This window comes from Callithrix jacchus, chromosome 11 (genome assembly GCF_049354715.1).
Source record: "Callithrix jacchus isolate 240 chromosome 11, calJac240_pri, whole genome shotgun sequence".
Taxonomy (NCBI): Eukaryota; Metazoa; Chordata; class Mammalia; order Primates; family Cebidae; genus Callithrix; species Callithrix jacchus.
Window position 1 is genome coordinate 5,264,832 of NC_133512.1, and position 25,161 is coordinate 5,289,992.

The 25,161-nt window shown below is 41.2% G+C and overlaps 1 protein-coding gene across 2 annotated transcripts in view; it reads right to left on the reverse strand.

Moving 5' to 3' along the window:
* AOAH (acyloxyacyl hydrolase) overlaps positions 1 to 25,161 on the reverse strand; it is a 204,316-nt gene that overhangs the window by 53,389 nt on the left and 125,766 nt on the right. For both annotated transcript variants that reach the window (XM_035253176.3, XM_035253177.3), the window contains exon 13: positions 9,007 to 9,089. In XM_035253176.3, coding sequence (XP_035109067.1) covers positions 9,007 to 9,089 — 83 coding nt within the window. The remainder of the gene's footprint in view (positions 1 to 9,006; positions 9,090 to 25,161) is intronic.

The window sequence follows — 25,161 nt, forward strand, 5'->3', positions numbered from 1 at the left end:
TTTTTAATAGTGAACCTTCTAACTGGTGTGCGGTGATATCTCATAGTGGTTCTTATGCTTTATTTTAAATGAAACATAATCTTGCCAGTTGTGGTATTTGCCCACCATGGAGGTTTATCAGTTGGCAAGCTGGATTTAGTTGGATTACCATTTGCCCTTTAGTTCTCAAAGGTTTAATGTGACGCCTGACTCATTTAGGTTAAAAAGAAATTCGTGTTAGATGTACACGTCCCTGCTGTGTGAAGCAGAGGCTGAGCAGACTGTCAGGGATCCCAATATCGGCCCCACGTGGCTCCTGTTCCCTATGGCACCGGACATCCGTCCTGAAGCAAACAACTGAACCGCACACCAAGGAAAGTGCAACAACAGAGGCACGAGCAAAGGGCCTGCCTGGGGAGCCAGGTGGAGCGGCGGACCCGTTCTGCTGGGCATGGGAATGAGGGGCATGAGATCACACAGAGATGGGGAGGGATGAATAAACTCTAGTATTTACTGAGTTCTCACTGAGAATGAGGCCCCAGGATTAACGCACAGATCTCGAAGAGTGAAATCTACACCACAGGGGTAGGAGGCGGTTCAGCAACCACATTTGTCCCGTTGGCCTCCCCAGCTGGGTACTGCCGGGAGCCATTTGCTGACGGTCTTATCTCCCGAAGGGTGGACATTTTTTTGCTGGAGAGAGGCTGAAACCCCTCATCTGCTTCTCCTCTACCTTAAGCCTCCACCCCCAGCATGTTCCAGAGCTCCCAGCTCAATCAGCCAAGGCTGCTCTCCAGCCCCTTCCAATCCTTGGCCCCACCATCCTCAGGGATTCTTTGGCTGCCTGGCCCTCAGCACTGTCTCCTCTCCCCCTTAATCCATGTCCTTACCTCCTGGTTCCTCCCCAAATGGAGTCCTGAGCACACACCCCAGGCTGCACCCATCTCTTGCCCCTCAGGAGTCCATCTGCTGCTGCTCACTTCTGTCAATCGCAGCATCCATCACATCCCACTCCTATTCCCTAGCCCAGCCTTGTCCTTGCAGAGGGAGCTCCTTCTTTCTGCATGATACTCCAGGCCCATTCAGCTGCCCCCGGCTACCCTGCTGCCTGCCGCTGTCTCTTGGGGCCTAGGTATTCAACCCTGGAGCCCTTCTGCTACCCTCTAATTCTAGGAGCCACAGGCCTTCTTATTATTAACATGTAGCTTTTGAATCTATTTATTTATTTTTTCAAATTGACTTGTTTCTCTTAAAAACTTTTTGAAGTTGATTAATGGGTACGAAGATACAGATAGAGGAAATATGACCTGGCATTCTATAGACCAGTAGGGCAACTGTAGCTCATCTTAATCTATTGTATGTTTCAAAATAGCTACAAGAGAATAATTTAAATGTTCCTAGCATATAGAAAAGAGAAATATTTACCATCATCAGAGAGTATTACAAACAACTCTATGCACATAAACTAGTAAACCTGGAAGGAATGGATAAATTCCTGGACACTTGTGTCCTCCCAAGCCTAAACCAGGAAGAAGTCGAAACCATGAATAGACCAATAATAAGAACTGACGTTGAGGCAGCAATTAAGAGCCTACCACACAAAAAAAGCCCAGGTCCACATGGGTTCACAGCTGAATTCTACCAGACACACAAAGAGGAACTGTTACAATTCCTTCTGAAACTATTCCAAATAATCCAAAAAGAGGGAATCCTTCTCAAATCATTTTATGAGACCAACATCAACCTGACACCAAAACCCGGCAGAGACTCAACAAGAAAAGAAAACTTCAGGCCAATATCCATGATGAACATAGATGCAAAAGTATTCAATAAAATACTGGCAAGCCGATTGCAACAGCACATCAAAAAGCTTATCCACCATGATCAAGTAGGATTCATCCCGGGGATGCAAGGCTGGTTCAACATACGCAAGTCTATAAACGTAATTCACCACATAAACAGAACCAAAAACAAAAACCACATGATTATCTCAATTGATGCAGAGAAGGCCTTTGACAAAATTCAACAGCCCTTTATCCTAAAAACCCTCAATAAACTCGGTATCGGTGGAACGTATCTCAAAGTAATAAAAGCTATTTACGACAAACCAACAGCCAATATCATACTGAATGGGCAAAAACTGGAAGCAATCCCTTTGAAATCTGGCACCAGACAAGGATGCCTTCTCTCACCACTCCTATTCAATATAGTACTGGAAGTTCTAGCCAGAGCAATGAGGCAAGAATAAGAAATAAAGGGTATTTAAATAGGAAAGGAGGAGGCCAAATTGTCTCTATTTGCAGACGACATGATAGTATACCTAGAAGACTCCATTGTCTCAGCCCAAAAACTCCTGAAACTGATAAGCAACTTCAGCAAAGTCTCAGGATACAAAATCAATGTGCAAAAATCACAAGCCTTCCTCTACACCAATAACAGACTTAAAGAAAGCTAAATCAAGAACGAACTGCCATTCACAATTGCTACAAAGAGAATAAAATACCTTGGAATACAACTTACAAGGAACATAAGGGACCTCTTCGAGGAGAACTACAAACCACTGCTCAACGAAATAAGAGAGGACACAAATGGAGAAATATTCCATGTTCATGGTTAGGAAGAATCAATATTGTGAAAATGGCTATATTGCCCAAAGTAATTTACAGAATCAATGCTATCCCCATCAAGCTACCAATGACCTTCTTCACAGAACTGGAAAAAACCACCTTAAACTTCATATGGAACCAAAAGAGAGCCCACATAGCCAAGTCATTTCCAAGCAAAAAGAACACAGCAGGAGGCATCACACTACTGGACTTCAAACTACACTACAAGCCTACAGTAATCAAAACAGCATGGTACAGTAACAAAACAGAGATATAGACCAATGGAACAGAACAGAGGCATCAGAGGCAACACAACATATCTACAACCATACAATCTTTGATAAACCTGACAAAAACAAGCAATGGGGAAAGGATTCCTTGTTTAATAAATGGTGTTGGGAAAACTAGCTAGCCATGTGCAGAAAGCAGAAACTAGACCCCTTCCTGACACCTTACACTAAAATTAACTCCAGATGGATTAAAGACTTAAACATAAGACCCAACACTATAAAAACCCTAGAAGAAAATCTAGGCAAAACCATTCAGGACATAGGAGTAGGCAAGGACTTCATGAACAAAACACCAAAAGCATTGGCAACAAAAGCCAAAATAGACAAATGGGACCTAATCAAACTCCACAGCTTCTGCACAGCAAAAGCAACAGTCACTAGAGTGAATCAGCAACCAACAGAATGGGAAAAAATCTTTGCAGTTTACCCATCTGACAAAGGGCTGATATCCAGAATTTACAAAGAACTCAAACAGATTTACAAGAAAAAAACAAGCCCATTCAAAAATGGGCAAAGGATATGAACAAACACTTTACAAAAGAAGACATACATGAGGCCAACAAACATTTGAAAAAATGCTCATCATCACTGGTCATTAGAGAGATGAAAATCAAAACTACATTGAGATACCATCTCATGCCAGTTAGAATGGCGATCATTAAAAAATCTGGAGACAGCAGATGCTGGAGAGGATGTGGAGAAATAGGAACACTTTTACACTGCTGGTGGGAGTGTAAATTAGTTCAACCATTGTGGAAGACAGTGTGGCGATTCCTCAAGGACCTAGAAATAGAAATTCAATTTTACCCAGTAACCATTACTGGGTATATATCCAAAGGACTATAAATCATTCTACTATAAGGACACATGTACACGAATGTTCATTGCAGTACTGTTTACAATAGCAAAGACCTGGAACCAACCCAAATGCCCATCGATGATAGACTGGACAGGGAAAATGTGGCACATATACACCATGGAATATTATGCAGCAATCAAAAACGATGAGTCCATGTCCTTTGTAGGGACATGGATGAACCTGGAGAACATCATTCTCAGCAAACTGACACATAAACAGAAAATGAAATACCGCATATTCTCACTCATAGGCGGGTGATGAACAATGAGAACACATGGACACAGGGAGCAGAGCACTACACACTGGGGTCTACTGGGGGGAATAGGGAAGGGACAGCGGGGAGGGGGAGTTGGGGAGAGATAGCATGGGGAGAAATGCCAGACATAGATAAAGGGGAGGAAGGCAGCAACTCACACTGCCACGTGTGTACCTATGCAATTATCTTGCATGTTCTTCACATGTACCCCAAAACCTAAAATGCAACAACACACAAAAAATAAAATAAAGAGAAATATTGAAGGTGATAGGTATCCAATTACCCTGATCTGATTATAAAAATGTGTCAAATTGTCACATATACTCTGAAGATCTGTACATCTATTACATAGCAATAAAAATAAATAAAAAAATAAAGTTATTGTTAACAATGATAAAAAAATCTTTTGACATTGAAAAAACCATTGGGCCAGGTATAGTGGCTCACACCTGTAATCCCAGCTTTTAGAGAGGCTGAATCAGGAGGATTGCTTGAGACCTAGAGTTCAAGACCAGCTTTGACAATGTATCAAGATCCCTGTTTCTACCAAAAAAAAAAAAAAAAGAGTCAGATGTGGTGGTGCATGCCTGTGGTCCCAGGACTTGGGAGGCTGAGGTGGGAGGATCACTTGAGCCCAGGTGTTTGGGGTTACGGCAAGCTATGACCATACCACTGTACTCTAGCCTAAGTGCCGGAGTGAGACCCTCAAAACAAAACAACCCTCAAAAACAAACAAACAAAAAACAATAAAAAAAAGAGAGAAAAGAAAAAGCAACTGATTTTTCAAAAACACTGAGTAAATAAATAATAATACAGGTGGTAGGTGAAATTAGCAACACTGTTTCACCGGTACCCTGATGCTGGGCGTTTATGAAGCCCTGTGTTTCTCATTCAGTCTTCAGCAGCCCCATGAAGCTGTGTACCATTCCCATCCCTGTGTGCAAGGTGGGCCATATCTGGTCAGTCATGCACCAGGTTTCACGATGAATTCCACAATGTCACATGGAATAAAGAACTGGCTTTAATGGAGAAAAGATGGGTTTGCAAAAGATCAGAAGGCAGCTAGCTCCAGCACCACCTTACCCCATTGAGTCTGGGTGCAACCTCTCCCCCAGGAGGATGGGGAAGATGATTCACTCAACCTGGCTGGTTGTCTGGGCAACCCTGAATGAGATCCAGGGTCACCTTTGTCAACTGTGCTCACTGAACCAGAAACAGGCAAGAGAGACTCAATGACTGGCCCAAGCCACACACCAATTCCAGGACCCGAATTCAAAACCAACCTACTTTATAATTCAAGGAAGAGAGACAATTTTGTGAGGCAATCAGGAGAGGAAGGGCCCTGCTCTGTTTTCGGGGTCTACTTTCCATCCTGGAGAAGGCCCAGAGGAGCCAGGCTGCTCTGCAGCTCTTAGGTCCTTCCCTCTTTCACGTGCTGGCTGCCTCCCACCTTGAGCGATTTTGGTATCTGGGAAGTTCCAAGAGTCACGGCAACTCTCTCCTCTGTTGATGATAAAAAACACTTAGCAGGACCCTTCCCATTTCTAACCCCTGCACCAGAGAATCATTCCCTGGATTAAAGATGACTTCTCCATTCTCTGTTTTAAAATGTATTATAGGGTTGAGTGCAGTGGCTCACGCCTGTAATCCCAGCACTTTGGGAGGCCGAGGCAGGTGGATCACCTGAGGTCAGGAGTTTGAGACCAGCCTGGCCAACATGGTGAAACTCTGTCTCTACTAAAAATACAAAAAACAGCCGGGTGTGGTGGTATGTGCCTGTAATCCCAGTTACTCGGGAGGCTGAGGCAGGAGGATTGCTTAAATGCAGGAGGTGGAGGTTGCAGTGAGCTGAGATCGTGTCACTGCACTCCAGTCTGAGTGAAAGAGGGAGACTCTGTCTCAAAAAAAAATGCGTTATAGTCACTGACTGGGGTTCATGATAAGAGTTATGTGTAGATGTTTTTGAAATCTCTTACATAAGGATCAGGATGAAAATAGGAGCTGTTTCTTTAATTCTTACTATTCAATTTTTAAGAAACACTTTAGTATTCTATTTCAACTCTTCCTTTTTTCCCTTTCTTTCTTGCTGGTTCTGAAAAATAAGTGTAGCCCCATAAATATGCAGAATGTGAAAAGCTGACTTTTCCTATATCTAATAAAAACCTTGGAGAGTAATTGAAGTAATTTGGCGTGGGTAATCAGGTTACATGCTGCATAATATCAAAAGAGAGTCCACAGCAAGGAAACTCAAGAGAAAATAGGAAGAGGGGCTGGAGAATAAAACCAGAACATTAAATAATGAGTAACTGAGAAACTAAAAATGTATCTTTTTAGAATTACAGTCTTAGAAAATTAGTTGACGATAGTCAAGTAATACTAGACGAAGCATACATTTTATGCGTTTCTAAGGACTGCAAATTCAAAGGAAGAAAATATCCCCTCTTCCCCGGCATTTATTCACTAGACAAAAAGTCTGACCAAAGCAACAGCTTTCGAGCACATTTTGACATGATTAGGTTCTCCTGTCTCCTGTCCCCGATTTTTATCTTTTCAATCTGAATTTTAAAGGAATGTTGTCAGGAGAGCAGATTGCAAAAGAACAATTTACTATCAAGTGTCCTAGGTATACTTTTTGGATGATCTTACTCTAGTCTTGATGATTTTATGAACGATGACTGCGTTTATTGTGGGCAGTAAGGTGATGTTGACTTTGCACACCTGGGTGTTGCGAAGGAGAAATGCTGGATTAGAGTCACAAGTTCCAAACAGCAGCTTGCAGCCTGCATTTCCGGCAGAATCCCATCACTCACGGTCGTGCCCTAACCGCATACCTTTGGCTCCAGAACCTTGGACAAGCCCTGTACTATTCCTAGACTGTTTCTGTCACGTTTTTAGAGGTTATTTCTATATAAAAATAAACATCAGGAAACAGAAAAGTAGAAAAAGGTGAAAGCAATCACCCATAATTTATCAAACATAATGATTTTCTATATTTTCTGCCAATCTTTCCTATGTATACCTTTTTTTTTTTTTTTTTTTGGTCGCACTCTGTCACCCAGGCTGGAGTGCAGTGGCATGGTCTCAGCTCACTGAAACCTTGGCCTCCCGGGTTCAAGTGTTTCTTCTACCTCAGCCTCCTGAGTAGCTGGGACTACAGGCATGTGCCACCGTGCCTGACTAATTTTTTGTATTTTTAGTAGAGACGGGATTTCACTGTGTTAGTCAGGATAGTCTCGATCTCCTGACCTCGCGATCCACCTGCCTTGGCCTCCGAAAGTGCTGGGATTACAGGCATGAGCCACCACACCTGGCTTTTTTCCTTTTCTTTTAAAAATATCATATAAACTAAACTGTATGATTCAATTTCATATCCTGATTTTTCTTTTGGCAGTGCCTTGTCTTTCCAAATAAAAATATATTTGACCTTTAGCCATCATTTTCTAGGGCTGCATAATATTCCACACAGATGAGTTTTGTGCTTTGTTTTTTACAATCTTCATTGACAGAGGATATTTGACCATGTTGGGGGCTATTTGAGTATCTCACTAAAGGAAAAAGAAAGTGCAGCCATAGGCCGGATGTTCACTTTGTATCTGTGATGGGTCGCATGGCCAGATTGGACTGTAATTACCCATTATCTACTGGTTGTATTCACATGCAGAGGGATGAGGCCGATCTCTTTCTGCAGATCATCTGGGACCGTGGCCCAATGACTGTATTATCTTTGTTGTTATCTGAGTGGAGTGAGGCAACGTGGGTAGAAGCGTCTACTTGTAACTAACTGGCTTTGTGGCTGGGGAAGAGGATCCTGGCTTCTCCATGTCTCCATTTCCCCAGTTGCAACAGTGTGGATATTATTTTCATGCCCAATTCTGAGAAGTCTATTTTAACATACGTTTGGTATTGAGTTGAATGCTGCAATCAATGGGTACATTGTCATTTTTCCTTCCTTTTTCCTCCCTTAAAACTCTCTAGAGCTATTACAATCAATGGTATCTTAGTACTGGAGAAATTGAATAATACTTGCCTTACAGTGTCTGTTGTTGAAAGGATCAACAGAAATAAACATAAGCTCTTAGCACTTGGTAAGAGCTCAGTTAACGACAGTAATTATTTTATTAGTAAAAAAAATCTCTATTGTTCTTAGATGAGGGGGGCACTTATTCTGTATAGAATATTTATTATAGGAAATACGTTATTTGTAGGTCACATGTTTAGTTTAAAAGCTTGCTGCTTGGAAAATCCCTCAACGTGTTTTGTTAATTAGAGATAGCACAGGGATATTAAATAGGTTTAACTTCATGTGCCAAGCCTAATTTGTTGATGATGATTGTCAGACGTGCTGTGTCTCAGGAACTGCTGAGGCAGAATCTGAGCGTAGCAGACAAGAGTGCCAAGGCTGATTAGCAATATCTTTCCCAGGCTTAGGAAGACGGAGTGTCAACACACACACTGTTTACCATCTCTGCATTCTGGTGTTACAAAACATTACTTGGCAATTCATTAGGCGTCAGCCAGGCCATGGTTTATCAATCAGAAGTTTCATCAGAATCTTGTGGCCACCTCCATCCAGGTCCGAGGGGGAAGGCTGAAACCCACACAGGTGAAACTGAAAACTCCAACCCCAGCGGAAACGTGGGAGACTTTGCACCATCGCAGAAGGCGGAGCTTTTGCAGTGACCTTAACTGTGCTCAGCTCTTGCTCTGCTGATGCTCATTTAGGTCTTGCCTCCTGAGCCTCATGCATCCTGTGCCTTGGCCTTGCTAGAACTTAGCTATGGGCGAATGATCCGCTCTTTTGGTCTATACCCCTTGACTATAGCTTGTTTTTGTTCTCCTTTGCTGTGGGTAAATGGCTCTAAGCACAGGGCCCTTCTTTCAGAAAGGGTAATGGTGTTGGAAGGGAGACTGTTCATTTTATTCTGTGGTCCTTGTTATGAAAATATCAGCTTTTGAGGTACTTATAAAATAAAGTCAGTCATTACAGGGTAATGGCTTAAATGGAAAGCTACATACCATTTCTTGAAATATTCTGGTAGTCCCTGTGATTACAGTGGTTTCTTTTCCATAAGCGAAGGTAAATAGATTTCTCTTTAATTCTGAAACAAATACATATATATATATATATTTACGGTCAGGATACCCACATGAAGAAGTTAAAAAAGCATGTTTCTATCACGTTTTTAAAAGTACTCTTAAAATGAACTAAAAAAATCAAATCTCTGCTGACAAGTTTTCTCTGAGCTGTGAATGTAATATTGGCAGTTGTTATGAGAAGCGGTTCTGTGAAATGAGTTGTATGGGTGTCTTAAGAGTACTGTACAAAGACCTCCAGAATCATCCTTTTCAAATATTTTTTTAACCAAGAACTGCTGTACATTTCTCCAGCAACTGCTCCTCTTTATTAACTCTGTTATTTTGAAGCTAACCATGTTTCCTTTTTTTTTTTTTGGTTGCTATAAAGCTATGGTTGACATTATTATTGTCCCTTAGCTCTGTTCTCCCTTCGTGCACCATAATAGAACTTTTAGCCAGACCCACGTCTGTACAGAATGAGGACTGCATTTTCCAGCTTCTCTTGCAGCTCGGAGTGGCACATCTCTAAGTTCTGGGTGATGAGATGGAATTAGAACTATCCACTGGCAATTTCTGGTAACGTTCCTTAGCAAACAATTGGATGATGATTCTGTTTCCTTTTCTGTACCTTTTCTTCAGTCTCCTGCCCAGAGTAGGAATGCTGCCATCTTAAACTATGGGAATAAGGTTCACGTTGAAAAGGTGGAGGGGTCAGCTGGAAGGGGCCTGGATCCCTGAGAACTACATGGAGTTGAGCTCTCATATCACTTCTAGACTGAACATTTTCTAACCCTTTCTGTGTGAGAGAAGTAAACTGATATATGTTGAATCTCTGTTCCTTGAATCTAATACTAATGGACACAGAGCTTACAGACAAGTTTGATGCCAGCATCAGGCTACAATTATACATCTTTTAAGTCATTTTCCTGACTCCCTTTTGTCTCATCTTGGAGTTTTCCTTTTCTTTTGCTTAATTTAGATATAAGTAGTTTAATTAATGCAATGAAATTTAGTATAATTTAAATGTTCTCTACACTGTCATAGGCTTCCTAAAATGTTTTTTGAAACAAGGCAAGATATAAACTAAAATATAATAATTTAGCTTAAAATATTTGCATAGTCTTCAAATCTATTTTACCTTCTTTTCATTGTAATAAGTTCACATCTCACAACCTTACACACAATACTGTTTATTAGGTGTCATATGAAATCTTACTCATCGTATTACAGTGCATGGCAACTGTCTCAGTGCTTCAGAAAGGTGAGCATATATTGTGTTTGGCATTCGGAATGCATTATAAATAGTATACATTTTCCGAAGTCTGAGAATACCAATGATAACGTTTTTTAATAGAAGACCACAATGTCTGAGCAATGTTTTTAAGTGTGAGATTTTTGTTTTGTAGTAGAATTTTGAGGTGAATAATGTATTTATTTTTTAAAATCAAAGCTACCCATGCACATAGCTTAAAATTAACTTACTTAATAGATGTTTATTGAGCACTTGCTACATTCCAGTTATTATTCTAGGCACTTGAGTTATATTGGAAAATTAAAAAATGTGATCCCTGCTTCTGTGTTGTTGATATTTCAACATGAAAAGACCAATAACAGCACTAAACATTATGAAAAAGCAAATGACAGAGGATGCTAGAAAGTTATAAGTTCTATGAAGCAAAGGAGAAAAAGGACACGAGAATTACAGTGGCCAGAGGAAGTCTAATTGAGAAGCTAAAATCGGGAAAGACTTGAGGTGGTGAGTCTCGTAGAACCAAAGAACTCACCTATGTGTGTGTATGAGACTTGTGATGCTAAACAGCAACTCCACACTCCCCTGCAGTATCCATGTCTCCATTCCCAGAGGCAACTAATTCCAACCTTAACTGACTGGGTCTTTCGATACTTTTCTTTTCATCTCTAAGCAACATACTTTTAAGGCCGCTTCTCTATTTTTAGTCTTTGGCATTATCTGTTCATTTCTTACTCTAGAAGAACAATAGTTGTCAATGGATTTAGCTATTGACAACGAATCTATCTATGATTGCGTTCTATTTTCTTTATGACATTTTTATTTCTGTAGAGTTAATAACTGCCTTTTTTTTCTTTCCTTAATTTTCTAAGTATTTATCATTGTATTAGTCTGTTCTCGTATTGCAGTAAAGAAATACCTGAGACTGGGTGGTTTATAAGCAAAGATGTTTCTGCAGGAGGTAAAGGAAGCACAGCAGCCTCTGTTTCTGGGGAGGTCTCAGGAAGCTTCTCACCATGGCAGAAGGCAAAAGGGGAACAGGCATGTCACATAGCAAAAGCAGGAGCAGGAGAGCAAGGGAGAATGTGCTACGCACATTTAAATGACAAGATTTAATGAGAACTCACTCCCTGTCATGAGGACAGTACCAAAAGGGATGGCACTAAACCATGCGAGAGAAATCCACCTCTGTGATTTAATCATGTCAAATTTTTCATAAGCCTAAAACTACTAAAAAAAAAAAGCCTATCAAAAAAAAAAAGGCCCTGCTTGGCTGAACTCAGCCTTCCAGTAGGCCCTTCCCAGGCACGTCATGTGAGTGAAGCCATCTTAGATCCTCCAGCCCAGCCCAGCCCAGCCCAGCCATTAGGCAATGTTATCGCGTGACCACAATGTCATATAGAGAGGAAAAATAGGCCAGTCAAGCTCTGCCTGAATTCCTGAGCCCTTAAAAATGTGAGATACAATAAAATGACTATTGTTTTAAGCCACAAAAGTTTAAGGCTGTTTGTTACACAACAATAATAAAAATCTCTATTAGTCAGGATCTCCGGAGCAATAAAACTAATGGAATATATATATATATATATAATACTTAATGAACTCCCATATATATTATTAACTCACATGCTCACAAGATCCCGTAATAAGAGGCTGTCTGCAGGCTGAGGAGCAAGGAGAGCCAGTTCGAGTTCCAAAACTGAAGAACTTGGAGTCTGATGTTTGAGGGCAAGAAGCCTCCAATACAGGAGAAAGATGTAGGCTGGGAGGCCAGGCCAGTCTCTCTTTTCACAGTTTTCTGCCTGCTTATATTATAGGCGCACTGGCAGCTGATTAGATTGTGCCTACCCAGATTAAGGGTGGGTCTGCCTTTCCTAGCCCACTGGGAATGTTAACCTCTCTTGGGAACACCTTCACAGACACACCCAGGATCAATACTTTGCATCCTTCAATCCAGTTAAGTTGACACTCAGTCTTAGCCATGACAGTTACCATCTTTTTCCCTCACAAGTCTGAAGGAATCAATGGATTCATTGGCTTTTAGCCTCCCCAGCATTGTTAATTAAGTATGAAGCAATTCCGTGTCTTGATTCTTTGAAAGCCTATGGTAGCATCTCGTTCCAAGTGTTCTGAAATGTTATAATGGCAGGCTTGGTGTGGGTCTGCTTTTATTCACAGTGTTAGACTTTTGATAAACCCTTTCAACCTGGAAATGCATGATGTTCAGTTTTGAGAGATGTCCTTAAATTATTTCACTGATGATTTCTTCTTTTTTCTCCCTACAACTATTGGGTCATCTGAACTAGTCTTGTAATTTTCCTTGTTTCACTGGTCTTACAATTTTCCTTGTTTCTCTGTCCTATTTTTTTTTTTTTTTTGAGATGGAGTTTTACTCTTGTTGTCCAGGCTGGAGTGCAGTGGTATGATCTTGGCTCACTGCAACCTCTGCCTCCTGGGTTCAACTGATTCTCCTGCCTCAGCCTCCCAAGTAGCTGCGACTACAGGCGTGTGCCACCACACCCAGCTAATTTTTGTATTTTTAGTAGAGACGGGGTTTCTCCATGTTGACCAGGAAGGTCTCAATCTCTTGACCTTGTGATCTGCCTGCCTCGGCCTCCCAAAGTGCTGAGATTACAGGTATGAGCCACCTCACCCAGCCTCGCTGTCCTATTTTCATGTCTTGGTCCTTTTTCTCCATTTTCTGGATAATATTCTCAACTTTATTTTTTAACCATTCTATGAATATCACCTGCTATCAGCAGAATAATTTCCAAATCACCTTTTTGGTTCTGTGAATATCTTTTTAATTGTAATATTCTTGTTTTATGAATGTAACATCTTCTTTTATCCTTTTTTGAAGCACTTGTCTGCTATAGAATTCTTTTATCTTTTTGAAGATATTAATTTCAGTTATTTTAATATGAAGGCAATTAAACTTTCTAAAATATTTTATCTCCCTTCGTACATAGTCTCTGTTTCTCTAAGTTCCTTTTTTTTCCCTTTTGTTTTTGTATTGTCTTTCATGTTTGAGGTTTCCTGCAGATGTGTAATGATCCTGGGTTATTGGCTTATATTTAAATATTGAAACTGGTTGTCAGCTAAAAAGGTGATTTATTTTGATTGGAAACTGGGCCCCTGGCTGTGCTTGTTGACTGAAGCCCTCACTACAGTGTGAGATGTCTGGGCCTTTCTTGGGGAACCCGGCTGTCAGCATCTATGGGATTCTCCTCTTGGGATATTCAGATTCCCCAGGGAAGGGTCTTCTAGTCTACAGCCAGGAGAGTATAGGCTGGGTTGCCAGATCTCTGGGGCATGTGGGGAAGGCTCTGCAACATTTAGCATTCATTTGTTTTTATAAGATACTCCTCTCCTCATTTATGTTTGGTGTCTTCCAGTCCAGAGGCCCTTGGCGTTAGTGTTTCCAGAGAATAAGGCTCTAGTCTTATTCCAGAGTCAGGGAGGGGCTGTTGACCACTTGTTGAGAGTTGGAAGGGATCGGAGGAACTAACTGCTCTTCAGCAGTCCTCCAAGCAATACTCCTGGTTTAGCCTCCCCGGCATTTCTAGAGACCCCACACGTAGCCAGTCTCCAGCTCTTCTGGGGCTCCCGCAGTGTGAACCCGGCTGCTTCTTGGCACCTCCCACCAGCTCAGGATGCAGCTCTCCTGAATCTACTTAGTTAGTCGCTTGATTTCTAGCTTCCGGCGTTTTGCGGCTGTTGGCTCTTCCTGCTTTCTTTGTCCTCCTGGACAAATTCATTTACTGTTGCTGGAGTACGGCTTTTCAAGGGAGAGATGTAAATGCTTGTGTTCAATCTACTATCTTACTCAAATGCCCAAAATGGATATATAGGCTTATACACTGCATCGTTTATGCTCTCTGCCTTGAGTATTTTATTATATTTTGGAAAAGCAGATGGGAAATGGACATTGGATTTGAGTTCAATACAAAATGATTTTATGGTCAATACAGAGACATTATTTTTCTTTGGGAAAGTAATCCTTACCTATTTAGTCACAAATGTGTTTTTGATAATGCTAAAAATGGCATTTATGTGCCAAAATATTGTTTTGCTAATGTCCTGCTCATGAAGAGTAAATAGTGTGGGTATTATAGATACAGTTAGTTGCACCTTTCATTATAAGAATATAGAAATCTTTACCAACAGGAGATAGTGTTATTAACATTTCTGACTAGAAATAGCATCTAGAATTTTGGAATGAAAGTCTTGTACCAAGCACTAGAAAGTATTTCACATAATCAAAGATCCTGTTTTCTTTCATCCCATCCCAAATCTATAATCTCTCTTATACATTTTAGGAATTGCATTTCTCATGGAGTGATCAGAAATATAGTGGGATTAATATAATATTTTGATATGCCCGCAAATTGAGGAGGCAGCTTAATAGAAAGTTTTATATATGCAGGGTCACTTGAGCTTGTGGTCATAGGACAAACTGAGGTTACCAGGGTGTTGTACATAATGAAGTTAAGCTGTCATGATCATCTGACCTCAAATCCCCCTCCTCTTGCTCTCCTTTCTCCACAAAATCCAGTATCCCAGTGTGATCTTTTATTTTTCTCTTTCTGTCCTATTGCATATAACAAATCCAGTCCAATGTGCTGGCACGAGGTGACTGCTTTTGGGCTTGTAAGTTGAGGGATGCACAAGAGGGATACTTAAAGTTCTCTTCAGCGGGGTACAGTGGCTCATGCCTGTAATCACAGCATTTTGGGAGGCTAAGCCAGGAGGATCAGGAGGTCAGGAGATCGAGACCATCCTGGCCAATGTGGTAAAACCCCGTCTCTACTAAAATACAAAAAATTAGCCAGATGTGGTGGTGTGCGCCTGTAGTCCCAGCTATTCAGGAGGCTGAGGCAGGGGAATAACTTGAACCGGGGAGGCGGAGGTTGCAGTGAGCTGAGATCACACCACTGCACTCCAGCCTAGCGACAGAGCAAGACTCTATTTCAAAAAAATAAAAACCAAAAATTTCTCTTCTCCACACCTTGCCCAATGACTGCAGAACTGAACCTTCAACTCCAGGCAGTGGCGTGGAAGTGAACCACGTTAACCTTTCAATTTCACCCGCTCCTTCTACGGGAGGGCCTGGCAGTACAGGCATTCAATGTGAAAACACACTGGTTGGGTTTCGATTTCTAGCACCATAATTCAAAATGGGTAAAACTCAACCAGAATGGCTGTTAGTCTTCCCAGCGTTGGCTCAGGGAATGCAGAAAAATCACTTCCTCTGAGAGCTTCCTAATGTCTCCTCTGCTCATTGCAGTAGAACAAAACAGAGTCATATCAAGAATGGGCCTCAAGAGTAATGTAGACAAATTGAAGAGGTTGATTTAAAATGGAATAATGATTGCTTTCTATGTTGACTCTGTGGAGAGAGGCTAAAATGGAGTTCTTCCAAAGGCTTCACAGCGTGTCAGCGATCTCCGAGGTAAACCAGATGTGATACGATTCAAGCAATAGTTATGCAGCATATTCTGATGAAATTGTTTAGGCAATGTCCAGTTTCTTTCTTTTCTTTTCTTTTTTTGAGATGGAGTCTCGCTCTGTTGCCCAGACTGGAGTGTAGCAGAGCCACCTTGGCTCACTGCAACCCCCCCGTCCCGGGTTCAAGCAATTTTCCTGTCTCAGCCTCCTGAGTAGCTGGGACTACAGGCGTGCGCCACCATGCCCAGCTAATTTTTGTATTTTTAGTAGAGACAGCGTTTTACCATGTTGGCCAGGCTGGTTTCGAACTCCTGACCTCAGGTGATCCTCTCGTTAGGCAATTTCTGACTCTCTTCGGAGGCACAGCTTGCTTGAGTTTAAATTATGAGGCTCTGTTAAGTTGAATCTTAGGGAATAAATCACAAAAGATGGGCTCCAGCAGTAGGGTTGGTGAAAGATACATGGGGACATTTGATGTGAAGGCTTGAGGCAGGGAGAACATTAGGATAAAATTGGGTAACTTCGAGACTAGACAGGCTTTCAGGCTTAATCCAGGGACCTTTTCTGCTAGGAAATTTTAAGACAAGGGTGGATAACTTTCTTTCTAATGTGGTTGGAGGTCAGGCCAGCATAGGGCCAGGAAGGCAGATTAAAGACCTTTAAAGATTCCTTTCAGTCCTTCGGTATTAGCCACATCCCAGAGTCCTGTGTAACCCCTAACCCACTGCATCATAGAACAACAGGATGCAGCCTCAGACAGTGATAAACATGCAGAATATGACTCACTGTGGACTCAGAGAGACTGGCAATAGGCTAATTATGCAGAGGTGAGGTTGGCTACAGAGGAGGTCCTAGGAGTTCACATACACAAAGATTAGTGAGACGGCATGATAAATTTTGAATCTGGACCAGAAAAATAGTACAGGGAAATAGACTTCATAGGCATTGTGTTCAATAATTCATGAGCTGCTAGACTCAGACAGGGCTTCCTACCTGCTACGTGAACCTCTCACTAAGATTTCCTCCCCTCCTGCTCTCTGAGCTTGGAGCAGTTGTAACTCTTTCCTGGCCTTTCCCAGCCACAGATCTGATTCTAACCAACTGTATTAGGGTAAACATTAAACTGTGATAAAGTAGAGACATTTGAGGCTGTGGATGCTTATACATCTGAAAAGATTAGTCGTGTCATAGCAGATGGTTTTAATGACCTAAATGGCATTTCTCAAAGGATGCTCCCTGAAATACCAGTTTCTTTAAAATTTTCTCATAAAACACACATACAAATTCTACATAGTTCTGTGTTCAAATAAGTTTAGGAAATGTTTTATATTTTGTAGTCTTTTTCCAAGATATACAATGCTTTTTGGCATAGTAAAGGTATAGTAAGCCTTATACCAAATTAACTTGTTTCCCTTTATTTAAATTAACATTTCCAAAACTTATTTGACTTACCACATCTTTTTAAAAATGTGCATTAGTACCCTTTAACCTCTTGTGGAACTCGTATTTCACGGAATAGTTTATGAAGAATATTGATGAAGTATCTCTGTGATCTGTATTTAAGCATTGAGATAACCTAAAATCTCAAGTTCAGTTGGTTACAAAATTTCTGCTACAGAACTCTGGGAGTGTTCACTGACTTTGATCAATCTGGGCAAAATTACATCATTCTGGGCAAAAATTCGTATCCAGGTCTAACTTATCATTAGCCCATTTCACTTCTTAGCAAATCTCTTCGTTTCATTTTTCCCACTTGGCTGCTGAATTGATGTTTCTTTTAAGTTCATTTTCTCCTATTAGTTGATTACTGTGGCTAATATTTTAATATTAATTATGTGATTTAATATTTTAATGAATTTTGTTAATTTCTTGCAGAACACTTATTATAGGACATAAAAAAGGATGAGTTCATGTCCTCTGCAGGAACCTGGATAAAGCTGGAAACCATCATTCTCAGCCAACTGACACAGGAACAGAAAACCAAACACTGCATGTTCTTACTCATAAGAGGGTGTTGAACAATGAGAACACATGGACACAGGGAGGGGAACATCACACATCGGGGCCTGTCAGGGGATGGTGGGCAAGGGGAGGGATAGCGGGGGTGGGGTGATTGTGGAGGGATAGCGTTAGGAGAAATACTTAATGTAGATGACAGGGTGATGGATGCAGCAAACCATCATGGCACATGTACACCTATATAACAAACCTGCGCGTTCTGCACATGCACACCAGAACTTAAAGTATTTTTTTTTAAAAAAACAAAAACAAACAGAAGTTCTCAAACATTTGCTTTCAGAACCACTTCACACTCTTAAAATTATTGAAGACCTCAGAGAGCTTTTGTTCATGTGAGTTAGAGCTATCAATATTTATCATGTTAGATGTTAAAATTGGGAAATTTAAATGTACATTTAATTATCAATTTATTTTACATTAGGATACTAAACCCATTACCTGTTAACATGTCACTTTTTTTCTGAAAAAAATATGTTTTCCAAAACTCTCCAAGAATGGTATTGTTTTACATTTTTGCAAATATTTTAATGTCTGGCTTACTAGAAAACAGCTACATCCATGTGCTTCCATTCAGTCTGTTACAATGTTTCAGTGAAAGTGTATTAAGAAACTCCGTTTTGGCTGCGCCCGGTGGCTCATGCCTGTAATCCCAGCGCTTTGGGAGGCCGAGGTGGGTGGATTGCCTGAGCTCAGGAGTTCGAGACCAGCCTGGGTAACATGGTGAAAACCTGTCTCTACTAAAATACAAAAAATTAGCAGGGTGTGGAGGTGTACACCTGTAGTCCCAGCTACCCGAGAGGCTGAGGTAGGAGAATGGCTTGAACCCGGGAGGTGGAGGTTGCAGTGAGCTGAGATTGTGCCACTGTACTCCAGCCTAGGCAACAGAGCAAGACTCCATATTTAAAAAAAAAAAGAAAAAGAAAAAGAAAAAGAAAATGCAGTATCTTTTTTTAAAGGATAATTATGGATAGCTATCTTTTATTCTATACCAGAACTCAACAAGTAGTAGTTTCTTAAAGACTGATTAATTGCAAGGTTGAATCTGAAATTATATCAATGATCTTTTCTGCCTTGTTACATTAAAATGCATTGGTCTGTCTTGCACTTTTAATGAATCTTTTCCTCATGCATTATCTTAATCATACACTAGTATTTAAAAAATATTGGTTCCTGAGTTGTGGAGGTATTCCCAATGTTGATACATTTAGTGCTGTAACATAAAAAAAAATCATATTTGTTAATATTGTTACACATCACATCAGGAGAGCCTTAGACTGCTAGGAAACTGTGAAGTTCATACCAGAAGGTCCGAATTTTCCAAAACTCAAATATTTTCTTTGAAAGCTCAAATTTTATAATTAACAACCCAAACTGTCAATTATTTTCCTTGAAGCAACAAGCTCATTTCATTCATTTTACATAAAATATCTGCCATACATCTAAGTCTGAAAAACCATGATTTGTTATCAAGTAATTTTCCAGCAGAAATGGTGTTCCATGAAAAGTGAACTGAGCTCTCATCTCGCCTACATAAGTGCTTTCCCCTAAGACAACCATCATACTTGGTTAATTTATTATGCAGTACAAATGCTTTATGCATATTTCACATTTCATCAGGTTAAATGATTTAAAAATCAATTTAATAAAATTAATAATGTGTACTCTGCTTTGTACTGCGTGACATTTTTAAGGGAGGATGTGCCCCTCTTGTTTTAAACTGGGAGTGCGTGGAGGTGAAGAAAAGGTGACTATGCGTAGAGTTTGGTGCCAGCGCTTGATTCACATAAAGTGTCAACGGTTCTACCTACCCTCGCTTTTGTACCGTCTGTACCAATGGCTACACTGTGAAATGCCAAATGCTGTTTTAGTCTTAGAGATTCCCCCAGGAGTCCATGGACCACACTTGGAGAACTGCTGCTATGGACACTATCCCACTCCGAGCCTCATCCAACTTCAGATGACCACCTCTCTGGTTAATTATTTGTTTTGCAAAGTATAATTATAACAGGGCTAATCATTTGCAATTGTATCACATGTAATTTGCGAATAATGGATTTAATAAGGTTATTAAGCCCATTAATGTTTAGTACTTACAAGTCCTTTTTTGAAACATGAAATTAGGTTAGCAAATTTTAGCTGCAATTCCCTGCTCTCCAGTTTTCTGGCTTTACTGCCCCAAGTGACGTGGTTCAGTGTTATACGCTGCTTTTCAAAATTATTCTCTCATATAACAGCTATTGGGTAGGAGAGAATAGATAACCTTTAACGCTTGGATTCTAGGACACCTCTCACTAAAGATGTGTTTAAATGCCCCCGAAGAGCATTATTGTGCCACTTATAACAATGGCTTTGTCTGAGCATTTGCTGTATCTTTGGTTCGATATGGAAAATTTAAGCTGGAGGCAGAGGGAGGAACATTTAATCTAGAAAATGTCATCTGGTTTGCACTCACTGACGCTGACTGCAGATCTCGGTCTTATTTCTCCAGCTTGGTGTGATAATTTTGGTAGCTACGTTTGGTTCTTGTGATCTTGGTGGCTTTTGATGATGAATTTTAGCTTTTTACCTTTTTGAAAAAGCTCTGATTGCTGCCCTGTTTTTCATCTCTGTCATTTCTCCTTGGCCTGCAGGACCCGACTGACTGCAGTGACTCCTGGCCCCACCTTCAGAACTAGCGGATATGAACAGCCAGAAATGCTCAGTTTAGATGTGTCGGGTTCAGGTGGCTATTTTTGTTAAGGGTTTAGTTGCCTGTTTTCCTCTTTTGGGTTTGCTGGAGAGATACAGCATACATAAAGGACAATAACAGAGTCCCACTTTTATTTAACAGCTGGTCAAGCACTCAATATCACACAGCACAGGGCTTGCTGTGCGTGAGACTGCACTATACCACAGGCCCTATACCCTGGCCAAACACTGTTCCAAGAACATCAGGCTCTGACCCATAAAATTAGCCATGTCTTGTCTCAAGGTACGGGCTCATTAAAGAGTAGAGGAAGGCCGGGCACAGTGGCTCAAGCCCATAATCCCAGCACTTTGGGAGGCCGAGGCTGGTGGATCACAAGGTCAAGAGATCGAGACCATCCTGGTCAACATGGTGAAACCCCGTCTCTACTAAAAATGCAAAAAATTAGCTGAGCATGGTGGCGCGTGCCTGTAATCCCAGCTACTCAGGAGGCTGAGGCAGGAGAATTGCCTGAACCCAGGAGGCGGAGGTTGCGGTGAGCCGAGATCGCGCCATTGCACTCCAGCCTGGGTAACAAGAGCGATACTCCATCTCAAAAAAAAAAAAAAAAAAAAAAAAAGAGTAGAGGAAGACAGAGTGAGTAGCAGAAGCAGGAGCATCTCTCTTGAACAATTTCCCTCAGTACTTCTAAACCAAGCAGCATCACAAATAGGACCATCATGCCTAATAACCATGCCCCATGAGCATGGGAGGGAACTTCAGAGATCATCTAGTCCAACTCAATTTGAGCACGTAAATGAGGTTGAGGAATGCTAAACGTTCTACCCGAATAATACAGCATGAGCACCCTTGTCACTGAAAATACAGACTTTCTTTCACTCTATCATGCCTACTCTGGAATTTTAGATGCTGCTTTCAAATGAGAAGTCCTTCCTTCTTGCAAAAGTTTTGGTATTGTTGGCTGGGCGTGGTGGCTCACGCCTGTAACCCCAGAACTTGGGGAGGCCAAGGAGGGTGGATCAGAAGGTCAGGAGTTTGAAACCAGCCTGGCCAACATGGTGAAACACTGTCTTTACTAAAAATACAAAAATTAACTGAGTGTGGTGGCGGGCGCCTGTAATCCCAGCTACTTGGGAGGCTGAGGCAGGAGAATCGCTTGAACCCAGGAGGTGAAGGTTGTAGTGAGCTGAGATCGCACCACTGCACTCCAGCCAGGCCGACAGAGTGAGACTCTGTCTGAAAAAAAAAAAAGTTTTGGTATTGTTTCCCATCCTTCAACATGTGTTATTAGCTCTTTGGTTTCTTTAGTGTAAGTAGGATTTTCCTGTGATATGAATGGCTTTGGAAAGTGATCTGAACATGAAGTATTATTTTAATCTTTTTTAAAGATTTCTTTAATTTTTATTTTTTTAAAGACGGGGTCTTGTTCTGTTGCCCAGGCTGGAGTACCGTGACATGACATGATCATAGCTATTGCAATCTCAGCAATCTTGAACTCCTGGGCTCAAGCAATCCTCCCATCTCAGCCTCCTGAGTGGCTAGTACTACAAGTACATGCCCCCATACCAGGCTAATTAAAAAAAATTTTTTTTTAAGTTGAGATCTTGCTATATTGCTCAGGCTGATCTCAAACTCTTGGCCTCCAGTAATCTTCCCACCTCAGACTCCTAGTAGCTATTATTAATCTTGTAAAAACACGTTTTTCTTCCTATATGCAGTTATAGTGCTCTATTGCCAGGCTCTCAACCCCCACAGATACATTTTTTTCTGCTTTTGACCTACTCAATTCATTCCTGAATCACACTGAAGAAAAATCTCAACAAACTATTTTAAGGAATATCACTTATTGAATTTTCCAAAGCCCAGGAGTCAAGAAAACAGGTTTTATTAACATCGACTCAGCTAAAAGAACTAAAGATTTGTAAAACTAATGGGTTATGTTCGTCATGTGATGCATGCACATAATTTCATTTAAAGTCATATGCATCTCATGATGGAGATGATACATTTTGAGAGGACAAAGAGCATAAAGAAAGAATGAAAGAGAAGGAGCCATTTTCTCTCCTGATGCGTTCACAAGTTACATTTTCCAAAGAACGCTGTTGATACCCGTAGCACTAGGCTGATCATGATGGCAGAAAGCACATTCTAGAGATCCAGTTGAGTACAGAAATATGCTCATTCTGTTGATAAGTATTTGGATTCAAGGAACATCTGCCCAAAATGCCCACAGGAGCTGTGAGAGGTGTGTTCCTCTCAGAAATTCTGTCTCTAGTCAATATTCTTTTCATTTTCCTGATTCCACAAGACAAGGACCTCCATCATATGCTAATCTCTTTGATATTTTTATATACTTTATAACTTGTTATTATTCTAATAAGGAGATTGGCTTAGCACTGATTATCTGCGGGGATAATTTATGCAATGGTATATGGATGGTTTAGCTGTAACTACTGCTAGGAGGGACATAGTGAGTGGAGATCCTATGCATGCAGTGTCATATTGCCTCTGTTTCTGCTTAATAGGGAATCCATTGCAATTCAGATTCCAAACCAAGAATGTCCTTTCTCATCAAAAGGAGTGGGGAGGTTCTTCTCCTTTCCAGCTGAGTGGCAGCGAACACAGGCGCAGCACACAGTGCACTGTGCAAACACTTTTAGAAGAGCTGGCAAAAAGGGCACTCTGAGAGGGACAGCTGGGAAGCTTAGGGCCCCACAAATACACAGAAAGAAAAGTTCCTTTGGGGGAGGTGAACAACAGACTGTGGTGTGTGCCTCGTTAGAAATACAACAGCTAAGAACAGGACTTACAGTCAACACTGATGACACTGCTTAAGCAGAATATGGTAGTTTTTTTTTTTTTTTGTAAGCAGTAATAGAGAACCTAATAAAAACATACTAAGTCAACAAAGACTAGCTCAGGATACAGATGATTTTCATATAAGCCATACCTAGACGGTCACTTACTTTGTGAAATGGTGTCAGAATTTCTCTGGATAATTCTTATAAGAGTCAGAAACCATTCATGTTTGAAGACTCTCAACTTTTCCTCTCCCCTTACCGCATTGCCAGGCTTTGATGGAGGATCCCATTTGCCTGCTGGGCTCTGATCAGGGTGGTGGGTAGAAGCTGCTGCAGGACTGGACAGCTAGTAAGATTTTACACTGATAAGGGAGTAAACCGCTGGTGGGAGGACAGAACAGATGCAGGAAGGAAGAGGGAGCTTTCCTCTCATCCACCAACAGAAACTAAAAACAACTGAACAGAATCTGTTTGGGAGCAGGGGCTAAGTGTGGGTCAAGTTTGGGGGAAGTTTAGATTCAGGAAACGCAGGGCAACTACTGCGCTGTAAGTGAAAGAGATGAGGAAACACATTTTTATCAGTTCTGCTGGGCATGGTGAGTGGATTCCTCTTTCATTCCTTGAGTGACTCCTGTAAAGAGTTAAACTACTTGGAAATTAATTTTAAACATCGCATTGTTATTTCTTTTATGGCAACTTCATGGGGCCAAAAGGTCGTTGAGATTTATAGAGTCAATATGTAAAAATTTAAGCTTTCATTGAAGGTACAGTAAACTGTGTTCATTGTTCATATATGACTAATTCTTTCTGTTATTGTCATAAAAGCCTTGATTGAGAGAAAATTCCAGATATTTTTATTGAGAGATGGCCAGACTGGTTGGAGGTAGGTAAACATATATATATATTTCTTTTCTGATGTTGACATTGAGGAGATGTCCAAGGTTCTATCGTCCATAAACCTGCTGTGGCTGGGGCATCTCCGGATATGTTCCAGGTAAAGGCAACAGAGGCAGTGGAAGAGGAAAGAGGGGACTGAGACCGGGGCTCAGGAGGTCCCAGACGTCTGGGTGTGCTGGGACCCTAAGGAGGCCTATGACTGGTGGCTGAAACCGTGCAGGCCACACCTCCACATGGGAAGGACTTCTTTGGTTCTTAGACATTTCCCCATCCCATAGCTATACTCTCACGCAGAGGGACAATGGTTAGAGTGAGCCATGTTCCCACACAAAGGATAAAAACAACACAGAGTTTGGGAGTTGTGGGCCAAGTCATGGGAGGCAAGAACATATTTTTGTTATAATATGACACAAGGTTCCGTGAAAACAGACCCTACCACGCTTGGCTGAACAACCCTGGTCAAGGTTCTTATTCTGCCTATTTGCCCTTGGACCCCTCAACTGCAAAGGCGGAGAAGAACACCCCTGCCTCACGAGGAGCTTAAACTACAGAATCTCCGTATGACACTCAGTAAATGCTTGGCATCTAGTTACCTCTTACTTCTCAAACGTTACTTCTTACTATCCCTTTTAGTAAGTATTTTAGTATTTTTACACTAATGACAAGGAATAGCCTTTAAAAAAAAACATGATTAAGCTCGAAAACTTATCCTGGAAAACACCTCTTGGCTTTCCTTGTATTCACAGATGACGTCTACGTAAATGTGAGTGTTTCCCTGAAGGTTAGTTATGGTTCCTAGTTTCTTCTACACGCATTTCATCACCCCAGTATCCTGTGTGGCTGTTGATCACTTCCCTGAGCTCTTTCTCCTCCGAGCCCGGCGGCTCTGCAGGAGACCTGTCATTGGTGCATCTCCCTCTCACTACCCTTATCTGTCCACTTGTCTCATCTGCCATACTTGATTGTAATTGACTGCAAAGATGGGACAAGCCTTA